Consider the following 17370-nt stretch of genomic DNA (forward strand, 5'->3'; position numbering starts at 1 on the left):
AGCCTAAATTTGTGTGATGCCAAATTACATTTTCAAGGTCATTCAAGATCGAGGAACCTATTTTGGGGTGTAAAAGGTCACCCAAGGTCGTTGGCCTTGTTTTTGTGGCGTCTAATTAAATTTCAAGGTCATCAAAAAACAATGGATTCATTTTTATTGTGTCAAATTACATTTTCAAGGTCAACCAAGGTCAATGCTCGCATTTTTATGTGGTGGTGGATTCATTGACCTGTAAGTCGACGCCACATAGAAATGGAGTGTAATTGACCCTTGATGACCCTGAAATTGTAATATAGCACCGTCAATTTGCCTTGGACGACCTTGAGAATGTAATTAGGCACATTAAAAATAGTCATTTACCTTACATGACCTCGAACATGTAATTTGACTTTAAAAACGTAATTTGACGCCGCAAAAATATAATTTAACACCCCAAAAATTAAAAAAAATGAAAGAATCTGAAAAATAATCTCATAAGCGTCACAAAAGAAACTAAAGAGCATTCAACGATCACACAAGTTAATAGCAGTAAATAACAAAGGGGAGAACATCCGTCAGTGTACGCCCTAGCTGGGGTACCCACCTGAAAGTGGGTAGATGTGAATTTTATTTTAATATGTAACTAACAGATTTCTCCCACGGCTTGGAGAAATCAATATTCAACATACTGTATTATTCTTTGTTCTTTGTTGAGTTATTTTCTTTATTTCTATGATCGTAACCACTCCATAAGTTTCATATAAAAATGGAGAATTGACAATTTTGGAAGTAAACAAAAGCACCAATTTTGCTCCAATTCTCAAGGATCAGCTACCAGAGACTCCAAAGCATATTCCTCATCTTCTGCCCATAGTAGAATACAGGGTGATCAAAAATTATTGAAGACAGTTTGAATTTGGCCCTTAAAATGGCGATAATTGTTTTCCCCAAAAATAAAGGCAATCCATTGGCGGAGAATTTTGTACCTGTCCTTATTTGTATTTTCTTGTCTCGGTACTCCGGTCCCTGCACTTTAAAACAAACAGTTGTTACATTTCCAAATCATTGAACAGCAATGCTAGATGTTTTCTTTGCTGGATCTTTTAGTAGTTCTTGCAGCCCTTATCTTGAACGAATAAAACTAATCTTAGAAAGCCAACGTATTCACAGAGGGAATTAAACACGAAAGTTTATTTAAATGTATTCACTCCACTTGCATATGCGAGGTTTGTGCGACATCAGCGACAGTAATTCATGAGCTTCCTGCGCCATTTATATAAACGTATGGAACCTTTTGTCCTGCAGGTTGTAACTGTCATACGTTTTAACAAAGCGACGGAAGTAAGAAGTCGAAGCTTTCTGTCTTTCCAAGTACGGGAAATCACGTGACACAAATGGTTCATTTGGAAAACTAACGCGAGAGGCTCGGTTTTGACACAATCGCACAAGTTGCTAACTGCCGAGAGCGGCACAATTTCCATTATCACATAGGCAAAACGTGATAGGAAGATATTGCAATTTCCGTTTAGTAGTAGTAGGACAAAATGAGTAAGCGACACAATTACTCGTAAAAAATAATAAAACAAGACGTGCCATCAAGTTATACGCCAAATATTAAACCCACAGATTGTAGTTGTATACCAGAATTAAGTCGATATTAAGTGCCAAGTGGAACTTACGGCGTATCCTGGCTAAGCTCCAATTATATCTTAGATACGAGAGGTATTGTACTTATTTCGACTAGGTAAAAAAACTGTTGAATTCTTACCAAGTTCCTCTAAAGTTTTTCTCAAGTTCTCCTTAAATTTTACTCACGTTCCCCTCAAGTTCCACTCAATCCTCTCTATACTGACCAATATCAATTCCTGGTCAATTATCCTTATGTTCTCTTCAAGTTTATCTTGAAGACAAAAACTATCAAGGGCTCAAGCTAGGGGGAAACAACTTTGAATTTGTGATGTACACCCCTCTGAATTAATTTGAATTAACGTGAATTAATTTGAATTAGCCTGAATTAATTAGAATTAACGTGAATTAATTACAATTAATGGGAATTAACGTTAATTAATTTGAATTAATGCGAATTAATGTGAATTAGCGTAAATTAACATGAATTAACGTAAATTAATTTGAATTTGAATGTTTGGTGTACACCAAAAATGGTACCTGTTCCCCTTAAGAAAAATTCGTATCTAAAAAATCATCGATTCCTGAAAAAGATGCCCTTATAATTCCCCAGAAAATTCGCCTCAGAAAATTTGGTTGCGCTTAAAAAATCGCCCTTGGAATGTTTCATCCCTAAAGGCTTGTTCACGGAAAAGTTTCTCACTGGAGATATTCGCTATTGAAAAATTCTCATCCTGAAAATGTAGCCTCGAAAAAATCACTATTGTGTTTGATCTTCAAAGACTTGATCCCAAAAAATTTCTTCTTGGAAAATTCCCTATGGAAAAATTCGTTTCTGGAAAATGTGGGCTTGAAAAAGTCGCCTTGGGGATATGCGCACCGTAAATTTTTTTCCTGGAATAATTGTATAACAAATATTTGTACTGGAAATTTAGCTTAAAAAAAATCGCCCTTGGAATATTTGGCATTAAAAACACGTCTTGCCCTGGAAAAATTCGCTATGGAAAAATTCTTGTCCTAAAAATTTAAATACGAAAAAATCGTTATTGGAAAACTTTTCCCTGGAATACTGAAAAACTGAAAAATTTGCCCCCAGAAAATTTAGTCTCGAAAAAATCTCCGTTGGAATATTTGACCCACAAACACTCGTCCTGACAAAAATTGCCCTAGAAGATTCGTTTCTTGAAAATCGCACACTCCTGTAAAAAATCGTCCTTAGAATACTTGCGTGAATAATTCCAAAAAATTTGATGCGCTCTAAAAATCGCCCCTGGAATATTTGACCCCTGAAGACTTGTCCTCCGAAAAAAAGATGAGACAATTCGCTATGAAAAAATCGCCTTTTTAAAATGCTTCCGTGCAAGATTCAACCCGTAAATTCATACAGGGAATATTCGCCTCTACGAATTTTCCTCCCGTAATATTTGCGTGAAAATTTCAGCCCCAACAATTTTTTGGTGGGTTCTTCCTGGAAAACTTCTTTCCTATTCGTCTACCGAATAAAGTCGTCCTTGGAATATTTGACTCCCAAAAACTACAAGGAAAATTGTTCCGGGAAAATTCTCTTCCGAAAACTGTACCTACGGAAAATGTAGGCTCCCAAAATTGCCCTTGAAACATTCGTCAAGAAAAGGAAATTCGTCTACAGAAAATGTTGAAAAAATCATCTTTCGAATATTTGGTTCCCAAAAAATCGTCAAAGAAAAATTTGCGTTGGCAGTTTATGCCGTGGAATACTCGCTTAAAAAACTCGCCCCGAAAACTTGCGTGGAAACTTGTCTCCAGAAACGTAAAAAAATTGCCCTTGAAATATTTGACCCACAAAAATTGTCCCCTCAAAATTCGCCTTGGGAATATTTGTCGTGGAAAAATTCATTTCCAGAAAATTCGCATACGGAAAATTTAGCCTCCAACAAAAATATAGGCCTTGGAGTATTTGGCACTTAAAATATCGTCTCCGAAAAATTCTCCCTGGGGAAATTCTCTATGAAAAAATGCTCGTCTTGAAAATTTAAGATTGCTCTTGGAAAATTGTTTCCTGGTATACTTGTGTAAAAAATTTGTCCCCATAAAAAATCCGCCGTTGAAATACTTTACTCGCAAACTCTAGTCCTGGTAAAAATTTGCCTTGGAAAAATTCTAGGTGGAAACAACTTTGAATGTTTGGTGTACACCCCTCTGTGTTAATTTGAACCAGCGTGAATTAATTAGAATTAACGTGAATTAATTTGAATTTACTTGAATTATTTTGAATTAAGGTGAATTAATTTGAATTTGAATTTTTGGTGTACACCAAAAATGGTACTTGTTTCTCCCTAGGGCTCAAGCTTTGCTCTATTTCTTCTTAAACGTTTCCTAAGTTCCTCTGAAATTTAATGTTCTCCATTTGCCGTTAGGTTTCGAAATCCCCCTCAATTTCCCTCACCCTTTGCGTCAAGTTCTTAATCGGGTCATATAAATCTCCTAAAGCATGTTGCTTCTTTCAACTTAATTTAAAGTTCTTTGTTAAGTTTATACTGCGTCCCCTCTCATATTTGCATCGACTATCTCCGCACAAATTTTCGGCCAGTTACTGTCAAATCCGTCTCACGCCCGAATCATGTGAGAAATTTCGTTAATCCCCAAAATTACCCTCAAAAATGCATCAAGTTTCCATAGGATTTCCCGAAATTCGTCTATACATTTTCCTGGAGTTTCCCTCGTGCATTCTTCAATTTCCTCTCAAGTGATATTGCGGTATCTATTTCGCTAGTAGACGATCCTGGATAGAGCTAATGTTTTAGTCTAGATATACAAAATACATATAACAATAAGCGCTCTTTACATCTTTAAATTTGACCGTCTAAAACGAGCCACTGCTATATATTTAATTTGATAAAATATTGAAGACAAAATTTGCAGGTGTTTCTTTGTGTAAAATTTCTTTATCTTTAGATTGTTTGTTAGGCATTATTTTTGTATACAATAGACAGCTGTGTTAAAAGTTCATGGGTGGCGTGCTTTATAGACTTGATTATTCACTTAATATACTATTTCTATCACATTTGCTGATTCATGTTTGCGAAACAGTAAATATGCAAAATCGGTGCCAATCAATGTCTTTGAATTCTCAAGGTAAATTCCTCACCATCCGTAGTTTTTAGGCTCCCAAAATTTTAATATTTCGGCAAACAGAGATGACCTGAGATTGTATAATTAATACCTATGTGTTGAATCAATTAGGGCTTTATTGGAATTATTATTGGAGAACGTGATTAACTCGATTTGTGAAATTATTAAAAAAACAGACTAACTGCAAATCCTTTTGAGCTTTATTGAAGTGGAGATCAAAGTGTAATTAACATGTCAGTAGCGATAACAGCAAACCCCACTCATAAAAAAAAGAAATAGATCCTTCACTGATCTGGATTTAATACATCATCAATGAACTCCAGATCCAGCTCTTTTTTAAACAGGTCCTCGAGGTTACCCTGAAAGTGTATATATCAGCATACCTAATGATTTGAGATTGAAACGTACTTCCTGAGACGCAACAATCGAAGAATTAAACCTAGCAACAGTTTCTTCATTTTTAGTAAGAACTTCTGCTTCTTTAGTAGTGTTCCGTTGTTTCACTGTGGGCAGTGTCTGGTCCTTTAACCACGAAATAAATGCTTCAGACGTACGATCGTTGCTTCCTTAAAAAACGAGAAAGTTTCTAAACTGAGATTTGCATATCTACGTCTTACTGGGGTATTCAATAGGCGTCTTTCGTCTAAAGAGAATCAGTGTGGGATAGCCCTTAATTTTGTTTCTATTCATCAGGTCTGTGTGGTTCTCACTTTCTAGCTCTGCAAATTTGATGGGCATTTGCAATTTGGAAGCTTCATTTGCTGCTTTTTCGTACTCCGACGCCATGTTTCTGCTGTGTATACACCACGATGCATCTAAAATTTGAAACGTTATTCGATTTCGTTTTCGTTTCGCCACTCACAAAATTTCACAAAAACGTATTCATTGTTGGATATGGTTTGGTCGAAATTGTTTTTGTTCAAAACTAAAATTCCATCTTTAACCTTCACTTGTTCCCCACACAACCCCAAATTAACGATGGTCGCCAAGTACACGTATAACTTCCACATTTTGAAGTCTTGTAAATCTATGCCTGGTAAGCTCAGTGCAATGGGTTTTATGTGTGATTCCAGAGTTTTTTTTTCTATTATTTCAAGTATTTGGTGGGAAATTTTAACAGATTTGGAAAACCCGGCGATTGCTGTTAAGTGAACTTCAGGCAAGAGGTCAGCTTATCGCCGAGTTAACAGATAAAACTATGTACGTACCAAAACATAAATATAAGAGGCAAATCTAACACAACTGGGCCAATCGTCCAAATGAGGCTTCGAAGCACGAACCCTGAATGGTGATTGGTTTCACGAATACCTACTTCAATCAATACTTTTCGACCTGTAAACTGATTCCGATCCTTTTTTTTATTGACGGAAATTACTTGACACAAATTGTGAAATAAATATAAGAACCTCTATCTTTAATGAAATTTAATCAAAAACAAATATTCGTTGTTGGCTTTGGATATTAGTTAGCGTATATGTTAATCCAAATTCTTCTTGATGCATCTATTTATTGATACAATTTGCGAAAAGAACATCAACATCAAACTTTATGTGCTAGAAATTGCACATACAGGATGCCCCCATACACGTAACAATTTCGTTGATCACGTAATTGAAATAAGAGCTCGTCAGGGATAAAACCCAGACTGGAAGCGACCTCCGAGTGGTGGCCCGCTAGCAGCCAAGCCCTGGGCAAGCAGCTCTGTTCGGGTGAGACCACATTTCTGCAGTTGTGGGAATTGTATGAACGATTATTCAAAAAAACCCTTCCTGGACTCCTCCTCAGAAGGGACCAACAAGCAGGGCGCCGACTCGAGGGTAAAACCTAGAGTCAAGCGGGCCTTGCGCCAAGGTTAAGGCGATGTGTGTCTTGGTAATTAAGGAGACAACCCGACGTCAGGGACAACGCGTCACCGATCAGAGGGAAGCACTCAAGGGTCTGGCTCAGGGCAGCCTGCAAATAAGGGTGCTCCACGAACCTATGGGCAAGTTGCTGCGGTGGGGATCAGGGTTGCCATCGTTCCCGGAGATGGACATCACTTAGCCTCAGTCGCGGTGCATTATGGCTGCATTGAATACAGTTCTTGACGAGATGGAGAGGGGGCCCTTTCCTCGGCTGGCAGGTCACGTCTCTTAAACTTCAAGAGGCACTTCCCTAGGGTTACCAAGATAATGGCTGCGTTATATGGGCTTTCGGATGACGCGCCACTATCATGAGGCGCCCCTAGAGGCAAAATCCTGGGTTCAGTGCGAACCTATGGAGGATGTTATTCCACAGGGAGGAGCCTGGTAGTGTTGATGAGGCATTTTGTCGGGCACACCAGCGGCAGAACTTTCAGATACACGCGGGGGTCTCGCGCGTCAGAGCTCCACCGGAGCAGCGGGACGGAATGCTCAATCCCTAGTTTTCGACCTCGAAGAGGCGTCGGGATTACTACCGGCGCCATCAGAGTTCGAGGACGATGTCGATGAGCTTTTGGCTAGTATTTCGGTCCCTGGGTTCGACCAGAGGGGTTGGAACTGTCGACCTCACTAGGAAAGGGGGGGAACTTAGTACATCAGCGATGTACAGGGGGGCCAAATAAGAATGCGAGGTACTGTATCTGGGAACCTGTCCATCGTAAAGGCTTGCGATAAAAAAAGTTTTGCTAAAACGGCCACGATATAAACGTGGAAAATAGTTTTGTTTCTGAAATGGCCGCTAGAGGGCGTAACTGCAAACTGGAATCTAAAAAAGTGACGTTTCTGTGAATTCCGCTATATTAACCTAACAAAAAAATGTCAAGTCTTTGAAGACGACTATAATCTGAACCTTTTTTGATAGACAATTTTTCCTGTATCTCTAAAAATGAAGTGGTGGGGGGTATTCAAAGGTTTCCGTAAAGAACACCTTGTATCTTCGAAACGGCCGAGCCGATTTTAACAAACTTGCGTTAATTGAAGAGTTATTTTTCGGCTACAAATATTATAATAATTGAAGTTTTGTTAGTTTCACATATCGCCGCTTGAGGGCTTTTTTCGACATTCCGACAGAAATGGTTAATTTTCTCAAAAAAATTAAATACGTTGGTTTCATTTTTTTGTCATGAAAAAGTAGCTAAATGATGCCTAAACAAGCTAGCGAAAACCGCATCTCGATATCTTGTTCCTAACCTAAAATTTAGGCCAAAGAAAATGTTATACCCTCAAAATTTTATTTTTTTTAAGCTAATTTTTGCGGAATTATTTTTATTATATAATTTGTGGCCCTAAGGGATGGATCGATTTAAAAAAAGAAGCTTTTAATGCCGCCGTAAATTCTCAAAATGCTGACCATCACGATATCTATCTATCTATCTATGTCTTATATATCTCAAGATATAGAGATGCTGTTTTCGCGAGCTTGTTTAAGCATCATTTAGCTACTTTTTCATTAAAAAAAATCAAACCAATGCATTTAATTTTTTGGAGAAAATTAACCATTTCTGTTGGAATGTCGAAAAAAGCCCTCAAGCGGTGACATGTGAAACTAACAAAATTTCAAACATTATAATATTTGTAACTGAAGAATAGCTCTTTTGAACTAACCCGAGTTTGTTTAAATCGGCTCAGCTGTTTCGAAGATACAGGGTGTTCTTTACGGAAACCTTTGAATACCCCCCATCACTTCATTTTTAGAGATACAGGAAAAATTTTCAAACAAAAAAGATTCAGATTATCGTCGTCTTCAAAGACCTGACATTTTTTTGTTAGGATAATATAGCGGAATTCACAGAAACATCACTTTTTTAGATTCCAGATTGCAGTTACGCCCCTTAGCGGCCATTTCAGAAACTTAATTAAACATAAAAACAACCAAATAAAATGCGAAATATGTCCTCCAAAGGTTTATAGATCCATCATATCTGACACTGAAAAATCACTTCTAGGCTGGTGCCTGAATGTCGCCATTTTTGTGTAAACAACGTCTTGTAGACGTTTTTCCGGCATAAACACGAAAAGTAATGACGGGATACCCTGTATATGAGAATACTTCAATTTATTAAGCAAATCTTGTGGATTATTTACGAAGTAAATACACAGTTAGTTCGTTTCATTTGTAATTTTAATTTGTATTTCGATGTTTGTTTATTTTTCTTTCAGTCGAGCCGTTTCCGGAGGGGTTCGACCGCAAACACTGTGACACGAGATTTGTATATATTACATGGTGCAGAAACAAGTTAACCAAAGTTTAAGTTTCTCTTCTTATTAAAAGTTAAAATTTTCCACCGTCAGAACAGCCACCGAAAATTTGTCATCTCGTTCATCAAGCCAGTTTTGTTTGTCGTCTAATACTGTGTCACAAAGCAAAATGAAGTTCAGGGCCTGCTTTTGTGTGTGAATAAGTTCCGCCAGTATTGCAAACCCCTTTATCACCACATTATTTGGATTATTAAGAAAAAACTGTAAGTAATTTAAGATTAAATTTTAATTGTCGACCGCATGCGTGGGGATAATAAGTCCAACCAGGCTTTGTAACCCTATTTTTATTACAAGGATTTTGTTTTAATTCTTTCATGTCTTTTGGAATAAAATTTTGTCATTGTCGATCAATTAATTGTGTGTTTATTCGAATCCAAAGTGCGACCCAGATAGTTTTCATGTCAGATTTTTCTAATCATGCCAATATTTACTTCAGGTGTTGATAAAAATTTGTAATAAATTCTTTGGAATTTTCGGAGGTTGATCGAGGCGACCGAGTCTCTCAAATTGAGAAATTCTAGGTCGATTTTGATTTTTCTTTATAACAGAGCCCGGATGTGTATGAGAGAGATCATAAAATTCTAAGTTTCAATTTTGATTTATTTTTAGCTCGTTTAACAGATGTTTTGCGGGTGGGTAACCGGATCTCATAGCGCGCAGCAACTCCCTTCAACTTGTATGGATCAAAGGGCATGCTCAGATTGCTGCCACGCGAGAAAGACCATCACAGTACCAAGCGTGGGGTGGCTACAGTTCACTCCCTACCCAAAATCCAGATCCAGTTTTCAGACCATTAGATTCGCATGGAAATCCATGAATTTTGCCTGTTTGCCGGCCCGTCCGCTCGTCTCCGTTTGATAACTCTTGAACGGAAGAAAGTTTGAAGCATGCATGTAGGTTTCCCTTGACCAATTTATGATCAATAATTTTTGCGTTATTCATTTCGTAATTTGTTCGGCTCTAAATTCCTTTAGATACTTCATGAAATTGATCGTTTTCTTCCAGCATTCGTAGTTTCGGTTTATTTTTTATTTTTGGCTCGAGTGAATATTTATTTTATGGTAATTGCGTGAGGAAATGCGCTCTATTACCACTAACCTTGTCTCGTGTACACTTAAGTACAGATGAGGTGATAATTAGAAGATGGTTTGAATTCCTAGCTTAAATTAGCCTAGCTGACATTGGAACTGCAGCTGTCCGCAATAATTTGGTGAGAAGGTGGAATCTATTTACATCCGTTTAGTCGTTGCATCACAGTCGTTAACGTAGTAAGCAAATAATAATTATACGAAAAAAACAAGATTCAGTAATGGACTTGTATACAAAGAGGTTCATCGAAACTTGGAGATGATAACCAAATTGCTGTCGAATCACTGTTTTCATTAGAATTGTGTAGTTTAATTGGCGATTTAATTATACCGTTAGGGTAGAAAGGATTTAGTTCGTCAGCTGTTGGCGATACCTTCCCTCCCCTTGTAATTTGATGATTTTTGATCCCCTGAGCTCACGACAAGTCTTTATAATTGGTAACGTACCCAATCCCAACAACATCGCTAGCAGTAGTTGATCGACACAGTTAATTAGATTTTGAAATCGGTACGATCGTGGTACGTAGATTGCTGTATAAACTTAATTATTTCGGGAAATCAATATCTGTCATACGCTGCGCAGTTTTATTACGGAGTAAATTGAAGACAGGTAGATAATATTGTGCTCTATTATACGCTAGCAATAGCTTCTCTAAGAGCAATATAGTAAGTTGCAGTTGTATGAGTGTTCATTTGTAACATCCACTCAACAGTCACGGTTCTACTCCGAAACTTTACATCATAATGAGTTTTAAATAACTTCCCTAGCATCCACTTTAGTTAAATGTATGATGTACAGTACGCATGCATGGCACAAAAGTAAGTGTGGAGTTTTAAAATTCACCCCCTTTTCATATCTCAAGTTTATTGTATTTTGCGTAATCGCTCGACTTTCAAAGAAATCACTCCTAATGCGACACTCTCGTGCAGAACGTGTTTAGCAATTTTGGATTTATTTTTTCCTTAGTCTAAATTTTTTATTTCGATTCAAAGTCTTTTTAATTTACTTACTAATACAGGGTGGGCCATTAGCGGATGGATGGAAGATTGTGGGTTTATTAACGCATATATTACCAAATCATTGCCCTTCAAACTTAAGGCTACAACTGAAAAATATTTTCAACTAAATTGCAATTGTTATACAGGGTGATTTATATTAAAGTTGCATTTTTTAAATAGAACCTCATGTATATTATTGCATAATTTCATTCCTTCGTCACTTTTAGTGTGACTTTATTTAGTACACATACCTAAAATGAGCTGTTTAGCCACAATTCGTCATTTTTTCAAAAAGTAAAAATTGAGTAGGTATCACAGTTATCAGAAAATTTAGCAGACCGTGGCTCTGCAGTGTCGGCCAGTTTTCAAAATTTCAATCAAATATAACCTGTCCAAAAATCAAAAAAATCTTTGAAATTTACCAAAACAATTTTAACACTTAAGAATCGAAAGACTTCTAAATCGTAATTTAATTTTAACTTTAACTTTAATAAAACGAGTATGAAGAATATTAAGAAACTTAATGGATCTAAATTCAAAGTGGTTGAAGGATTAAAACAAGTAAAAAGGTTTTCGTCCTAAGGCGAGTAGCTTTAGTGCATTTTCAATGCACTGATCAGTACTTCCCAAAAAGCCGTAACTACTGAACTTTACTAGAAGCGTCTAAGGTTAAAATTTCAAAGAAATACCATAAATAAGAAAGTTGGCATTGCGCAATTTGCGCATGTGTACATCTGATTTTTGCAATATGCGTATTGTAACCAAGTAAAACACTACCCGTCTTGAACCCAAGGTCGGATCAATTGCTGGTCGCGAAATCAAGGTCAACAACTATTTTTTATTGCCCTATTGACAAGTAAACGAAAAAAAATCTGCTTGACAACCCAAAAACAACAAACTCTCCAGACTGCTATCAATTAAAATTAAAAGTCTCTTAAGTACCTTATAATGCGATATGTTTGCCTTTACTCGAAGCCAATGTGGTTAAAATTTCAAAAAATGTATCTCTCTCTATTATACGTAAGGGAGTTGACATTGTGCATATTTAATTTTTACTATACGTACCATTTATCTTTACGAGAACCATCTATCTATGGTTAAAATTTCAAAGAAATTTATAAAGTTGGCATCGCGCAATCTGCGCATGCGCACATTAATCGTCACGATTTTTCTTGGCCCAGGTGCCGGAGCTATAAGCTACCGAATTCAATAATAACGAACTAAATATATTGAAAACTGTAGGAGTAGTTTCGGCATCAGACGGGCGAGCGAACGAACTGCCACAGAAAGTGACCATAATGGCGCCTGCCAACATGAGTTGAAAAATGTGCTAAAAAATGGTAAAAATAGAAGGAAGAAAAAAGATTTCGAAACACTGAAACGATTTAAAAACCTTAAGAATCTTAAAGTAAAATTTTTATGAACCATAAGAACCTGAAGATCTCAATAACGGAAAAAGCGGAAGAAACGGAAGAATCGCAAAAATCGAGAATATAATTTAATTTAATTTTATCCCTCTTTTGTTTTGGGCCCTCAACAGGCATGAACAATCTTACAAATACACAAAAACAGTAAATACAGACTCCGAAATATTCGAAGAATCTGATAAATCGGTATTCGAAGAATCTTAAGAATATGAAGAATTACACAAAAAAGAATATAATTAATCGTCAACATCAGAAGAATTGGCAGGATTTGAACAACCTGTAGATCCTAAAGCTAAAATTTAAATCTGAAGAATTAAAAACATTTTTTTAAAAATCCCAACAGCCGAAAGTCTAAAGAAATTAGTGAATCTAAAGAATAAGAAGTTATACAGAAAAATTTTAATAATCGCATAAATGTGAATCTCCCCTACGACTATACTGTAACCTGTATAGTTGGCATAGATTTAATATTATAAGTTTTACCCCTCGTTCCACCCTGTAGATCTGCTATTTAATAACGTAACCCAGTATTGGTGTGCGTGCGCATTGGTTTCATTTCCTGTAGCGGTAGAATACTCCAAATTCATTACGAAGACGTAGGTACTCGTTTCTCATACTCGGGTTGAAGTTTCTCTTTTTATACCGTCATCCTTTCAAGAGTTTGATTAATTGCAGTCGTGTATTTTTGGTACATTTCCGCTGGTTTCTGGCATCTAGGGAGAGGCCGATTTTGCACGTTACGAATATTTAGATTCATCTAAAGAGATAAGTTCACACTTTATTTAACCCTTTGTGGTTATACTAGAGGAATTATTTCTTTTCTAATCTACTTTGCAATCGCATCGCTAACCGCAACATCTGCGTTAATTGTGCGACTGGAGATAATACAATCCCTTAAATTGGGTGCCGAATGCCTTCTCTAGTCTTGGGAGAAGCGAAATAAAGGGAACCGTCTGTCTTATCGCAATCACATCGTCGTAATCAGCTATATCTTCGTGACTTCCGGGCGCCATTTTAGGAATACCTCTGATGGCTATCATGGCTAAAACCTATATCCTTTCCTTTTGTTTTAACCTCAATTAATTTAACGAAACCTTGCATTATGTAGTTTTTTGTCTCTGTGAAATTCATATAACTAAAATTCACTTTGAATTTGCGATCAAGCATTAAACGATGTCAACTTTGTTTTTGATTATCTAACTTCATTTTTACTTTTTATCTTCGTTTCAGAGGTTTAAGTTTGCCTTAACGTCAATTTTTTTTGTGTAAATTAGAGTACTGCTACCCATAGTCTATTTCCAAGTTTAACGTGTACTTACAGAAATAGGAAATGAATGTACATCGCTTTAATAGAGCTCTAGGAATGAATATTTGGTTAATATCGAGCGATTAAACAAATTCAGCGTCCTAGTTGGCAAGTTTAATTGTGAACATACCATACATGTTAGAATTCATCACGAACTTATAAATTAAGATGGACTGCTGATCAAACAGTTGCATAGAGGTAAAAATGATGTGCACGTTTTAGTTATTTTCTAGGGGAATTTTCCTAGTGCTCGAGTTTTGAGACTATTGCAGCCTTGCAAAATGACATGTATCACAGTAATTTATTTGGAAAACGTGAGGTTAATGCAAAATAACCTTGAGGTTAATGCTAGTTTATTAGTTGATTTGAATTTCGCGCCAAGTAAGTGCACATCATGGCTGCCCCCATGCAGGTGTCATTTGTCAATTCAGCATTAGCAGTCCATCTTAATTTATAAGTTCGTGGAATTCATACAACTAGAAACAACTCGATAGGTCCGTATGACAAGCATATTGAGGTTCGTCACTAAACACCTTAACACCGCCAACTATGACCAAGAATTTTTTCCTTTCAAACTTTTATATATCCTAAAACGAAGGCATTTTATTTACTGTTACTATTATTATATCATTATATTTATTTGGTCAAGCTTACGACATATTGTATAATTTTAATAATTTTCTTTTACACTGAAATTGCTTGTTGGTGGAGTGGTTGAGACAATTAAAGTTTTTTAGCGCATTTTTTAAGAATTAAAAAAAATGTGCTATTGTTTGCGTTTTGTCCGTCCGTCCGTCCGAACCCACTTCTACCGTTTTGAACTACATCTAAGGAAATGGTCCTAGAGTCCTGGAATTTGGAATTTGTTTCAGTAGGTAGCCTATACCTTGAAGGTGTGCCAGAGGGCCATCAAATTTCGCTGTCTAAAAGCCCCCCCTCCCCACGAATTATTCCCTGAGATGCTGTTTTTGAAAGTAAAACGTGCATAGCTTTTACATACGACAACCAATTGGTCTCATATTTTGCATACGCATGCCTTTAGTGGTGCCAAGTTAAACTTTACAAAATGGGGGGGGGGGGGGGGAACACATGTTCTACCCTTGATGGTATTCTAATGAAAGGTCTCATTGAAATAAATTGGTTTGTACAAACTATAACTTTCCCGTGCGACTCTTTTTCGAGAGCAGTGAACGACGGGGCCTGAAGGGGGGGGTAAAAATTAATTTCAACTCTCAATGTATTCTAATTAAAGGTCTCAACGAATGGAACCGTTTTCTACCAACTACTGCCCTTCTTTCTGTTCTCTTATCACAGTACGGGGTGGAGGAAGAGGTTGGGGGAGGGGGTGGAACTAGTTTAATCCTTCATGGTACTCTAATGGAACGTCTCAACGGAAGGAATTAATTTCTACCAACCACAGCCCTCCTCTTCGACCTCCTATCGTGATCGGGTTTATTCCCTTATACCTCAAGAACGGATTGTCGGAAGAGGGCGATTGAGACGTCTGCAAGAAATATATACATTGGTGATGTCAAAACAAAAGCTATTTCGGTTTAAAAAAATGCGCTTTATCTGCACAAGAGTTGTGCACAATTTATACTTGTTTCTGACAGTTTCATTTAGTTGTCATGGTAACATTTTTACTATTCATGCGCACAAATACTTGCATATAATTAAATTACTGTTTTCTACTTTGTCTCTTTTCCGTTTCATTTGCGGTGTTTTTCAACCATATTATTTCTCATGTTATTTAAAAACCAATAGTTTTTGCCAAGCATTTTTATGCAACAATTGACGTAAACTTAAATCAATGGAATTCGATATTTGGGAAACTTATGAAAGTCACCTTTGGAAGCATTAAGGAAGACATTCTCCGGCGATATAATTGGTTTGAAAGGTGTCTTATAAAAATAGCTAGGAATAAACTTATGGCAAGACGTTTTATAAAGTAGGTAACTTCGTTGAGCCCAGATTGCATTATGTTTCAGTTAGAAATAAATATTTATGAAAAGGCAAAGTGAACCCGTCATCGAAACAAATTTAGCTATTTATAACACTTTCGTCTAAGAAAAGGTTCCGAGACGAAACGAATTTAGTACTACTTACATGCCGAATTGACCCCAAGTAATCGTTAGACGCAACGTGGCTTGACTCATGAAATTTCGATCCAATCGAAACGTTTTACGAGCAAGTGCCTGGCGTACTTCCAACAAACACAATTCCATTCTAACAGCTACTAAAACGATAATATTGCGTAAGGATTACATATTTATGTGTGCACATAATAATAAGCGATTGATTTTATTAGTAATCTAATCTTCGAAATTAAACAGCAACATAAGTATGCTCCAATTTACGACATACTGCTCTTCATTAATAATCTGAGTCATTGAATAACGAATTTTTCACTCAACGTCTCAATCCTGTCGGTAAATTACTTGCGCATGGAAAACGTACAACTTGTCCATGGAAAGAAGCAGTGCAATAAAGGGAAAAGGAAACAAATAACCAAAATATTCTCTTTTCTCTTGTCGTTGGATTTGTATTTTATGAAAATACAAGGGTTATAAGAATTCAAAGAAAACAATTAAAATAATTCGAAAACACAGAAGAATGCCATTAATCGTCAAATTGGAAGATTTCCAAAAAAAAAGAAAAACATGTAATGTATGTTTTAAAATCGCGAGGACGGGAGTAATCCTGAGAATCTAAAGAATTTGTATATGAAGACTCAAAAAAATTCGAAGAAACGTTAAAATAGAACCGAAGTTTCCGAAGAACAAACAAAAATAAATGGAAAATTCGAAAAACAGAAGAATTCAATGAATCCGAAGATTTTAAATAATTTGAAGAATCTGTAAGATTTGAATAATTTTAATATTCATGGAAAAAATGAAAAATTCCAATATTCCAATTACCTATAGGCTACAGGAGAATTCCCAAAAAGTAGTTCAGTACCGCAAAAGTGGGCCTTTGAACTTTAAAAAGGCATCATAACGCGAAGCATATTAGAATCTAAATCAAAAATTGAAGGAATTTGAAAAACTGAAAATATTGAAAATTTGAAGGATTTCGAGAAATATAAAAATATGAATTGCAATTATCTTGACAAGAATCTTGAGAGCGTGAATAATCCTGTCAAGTCGAAAAATCTAAAAGACCTGAAGAATTTCAAGAATCTGAAGATCTAAAAATCGGAGGAATTTGAAAAATTTGAAGAAATCCAAGAATATTAAAAATTCAACGAAATGGGAGAATCTGATTATTTAGAATCTGATGGATCTGAAGAATCAGGACTATTTGCAGAACACAACAGGAGCAGTTGAAAAGATTCAAACAATCTTAATATTTCTAAGACTGAGAAATATGAAGCGCTGAACATTTCGAGGAATTGAGGAACTAAAAAAGGTGAAGAATATAGGAAAAAAGGTATGAACCAATTTGAAAAATTGGAAATTGAGCAATCCAAAGAATACGTGGAAAAATCCTAAACTTTTAAAATCTGGTAGATTTGAAGAATCTGAAAAAATCTAAAGAATGCGAAAAATTCGAAGAACCGGAAGAATCTGAAGAATATTCAGAATTTGCTGAAATTGAAAAATCTGAAGAAGTGA

At 36.2% G+C, this 17370-nt stretch overlaps 1 protein-coding gene across 1 annotated transcript; it reads right to left on the reverse strand.

The window, feature by feature from the left end:
* Window positions 1-4894: 4894 nt before the first annotated feature.
* LOC116176528 (protein disulfide-isomerase-like) lies at window positions 4895-5881 on the reverse strand. Its single transcript, XM_031495133.1, has 4 exons — window positions 5579-5881; window positions 5334-5531; window positions 5125-5282; window positions 4895-5075 (listed from the first exon to the last, which is right to left on the reverse strand). Exons 1-4 carry the CDS (start codon window positions 5724-5726, stop codon window positions 5001-5003), a joined length of 579 nt encoding a protein of 192 aa, XP_031350993.1. The 5' UTR covers window positions 5727-5881; the 3' UTR covers window positions 4895-5000.
* Window positions 5882-17370: the final 11489 nt, after the last annotated feature.

Source organism: Photinus pyralis, unplaced genomic scaffold, assembly GCF_008802855.1.
Source record: "Photinus pyralis isolate 1611_PpyrPB1 unplaced genomic scaffold, Ppyr1.3 Ppyr1.4_LG7, whole genome shotgun sequence".
Classification (NCBI taxonomy): Eukaryota; Metazoa; Arthropoda; class Insecta; order Coleoptera; family Lampyridae; genus Photinus; species Photinus pyralis.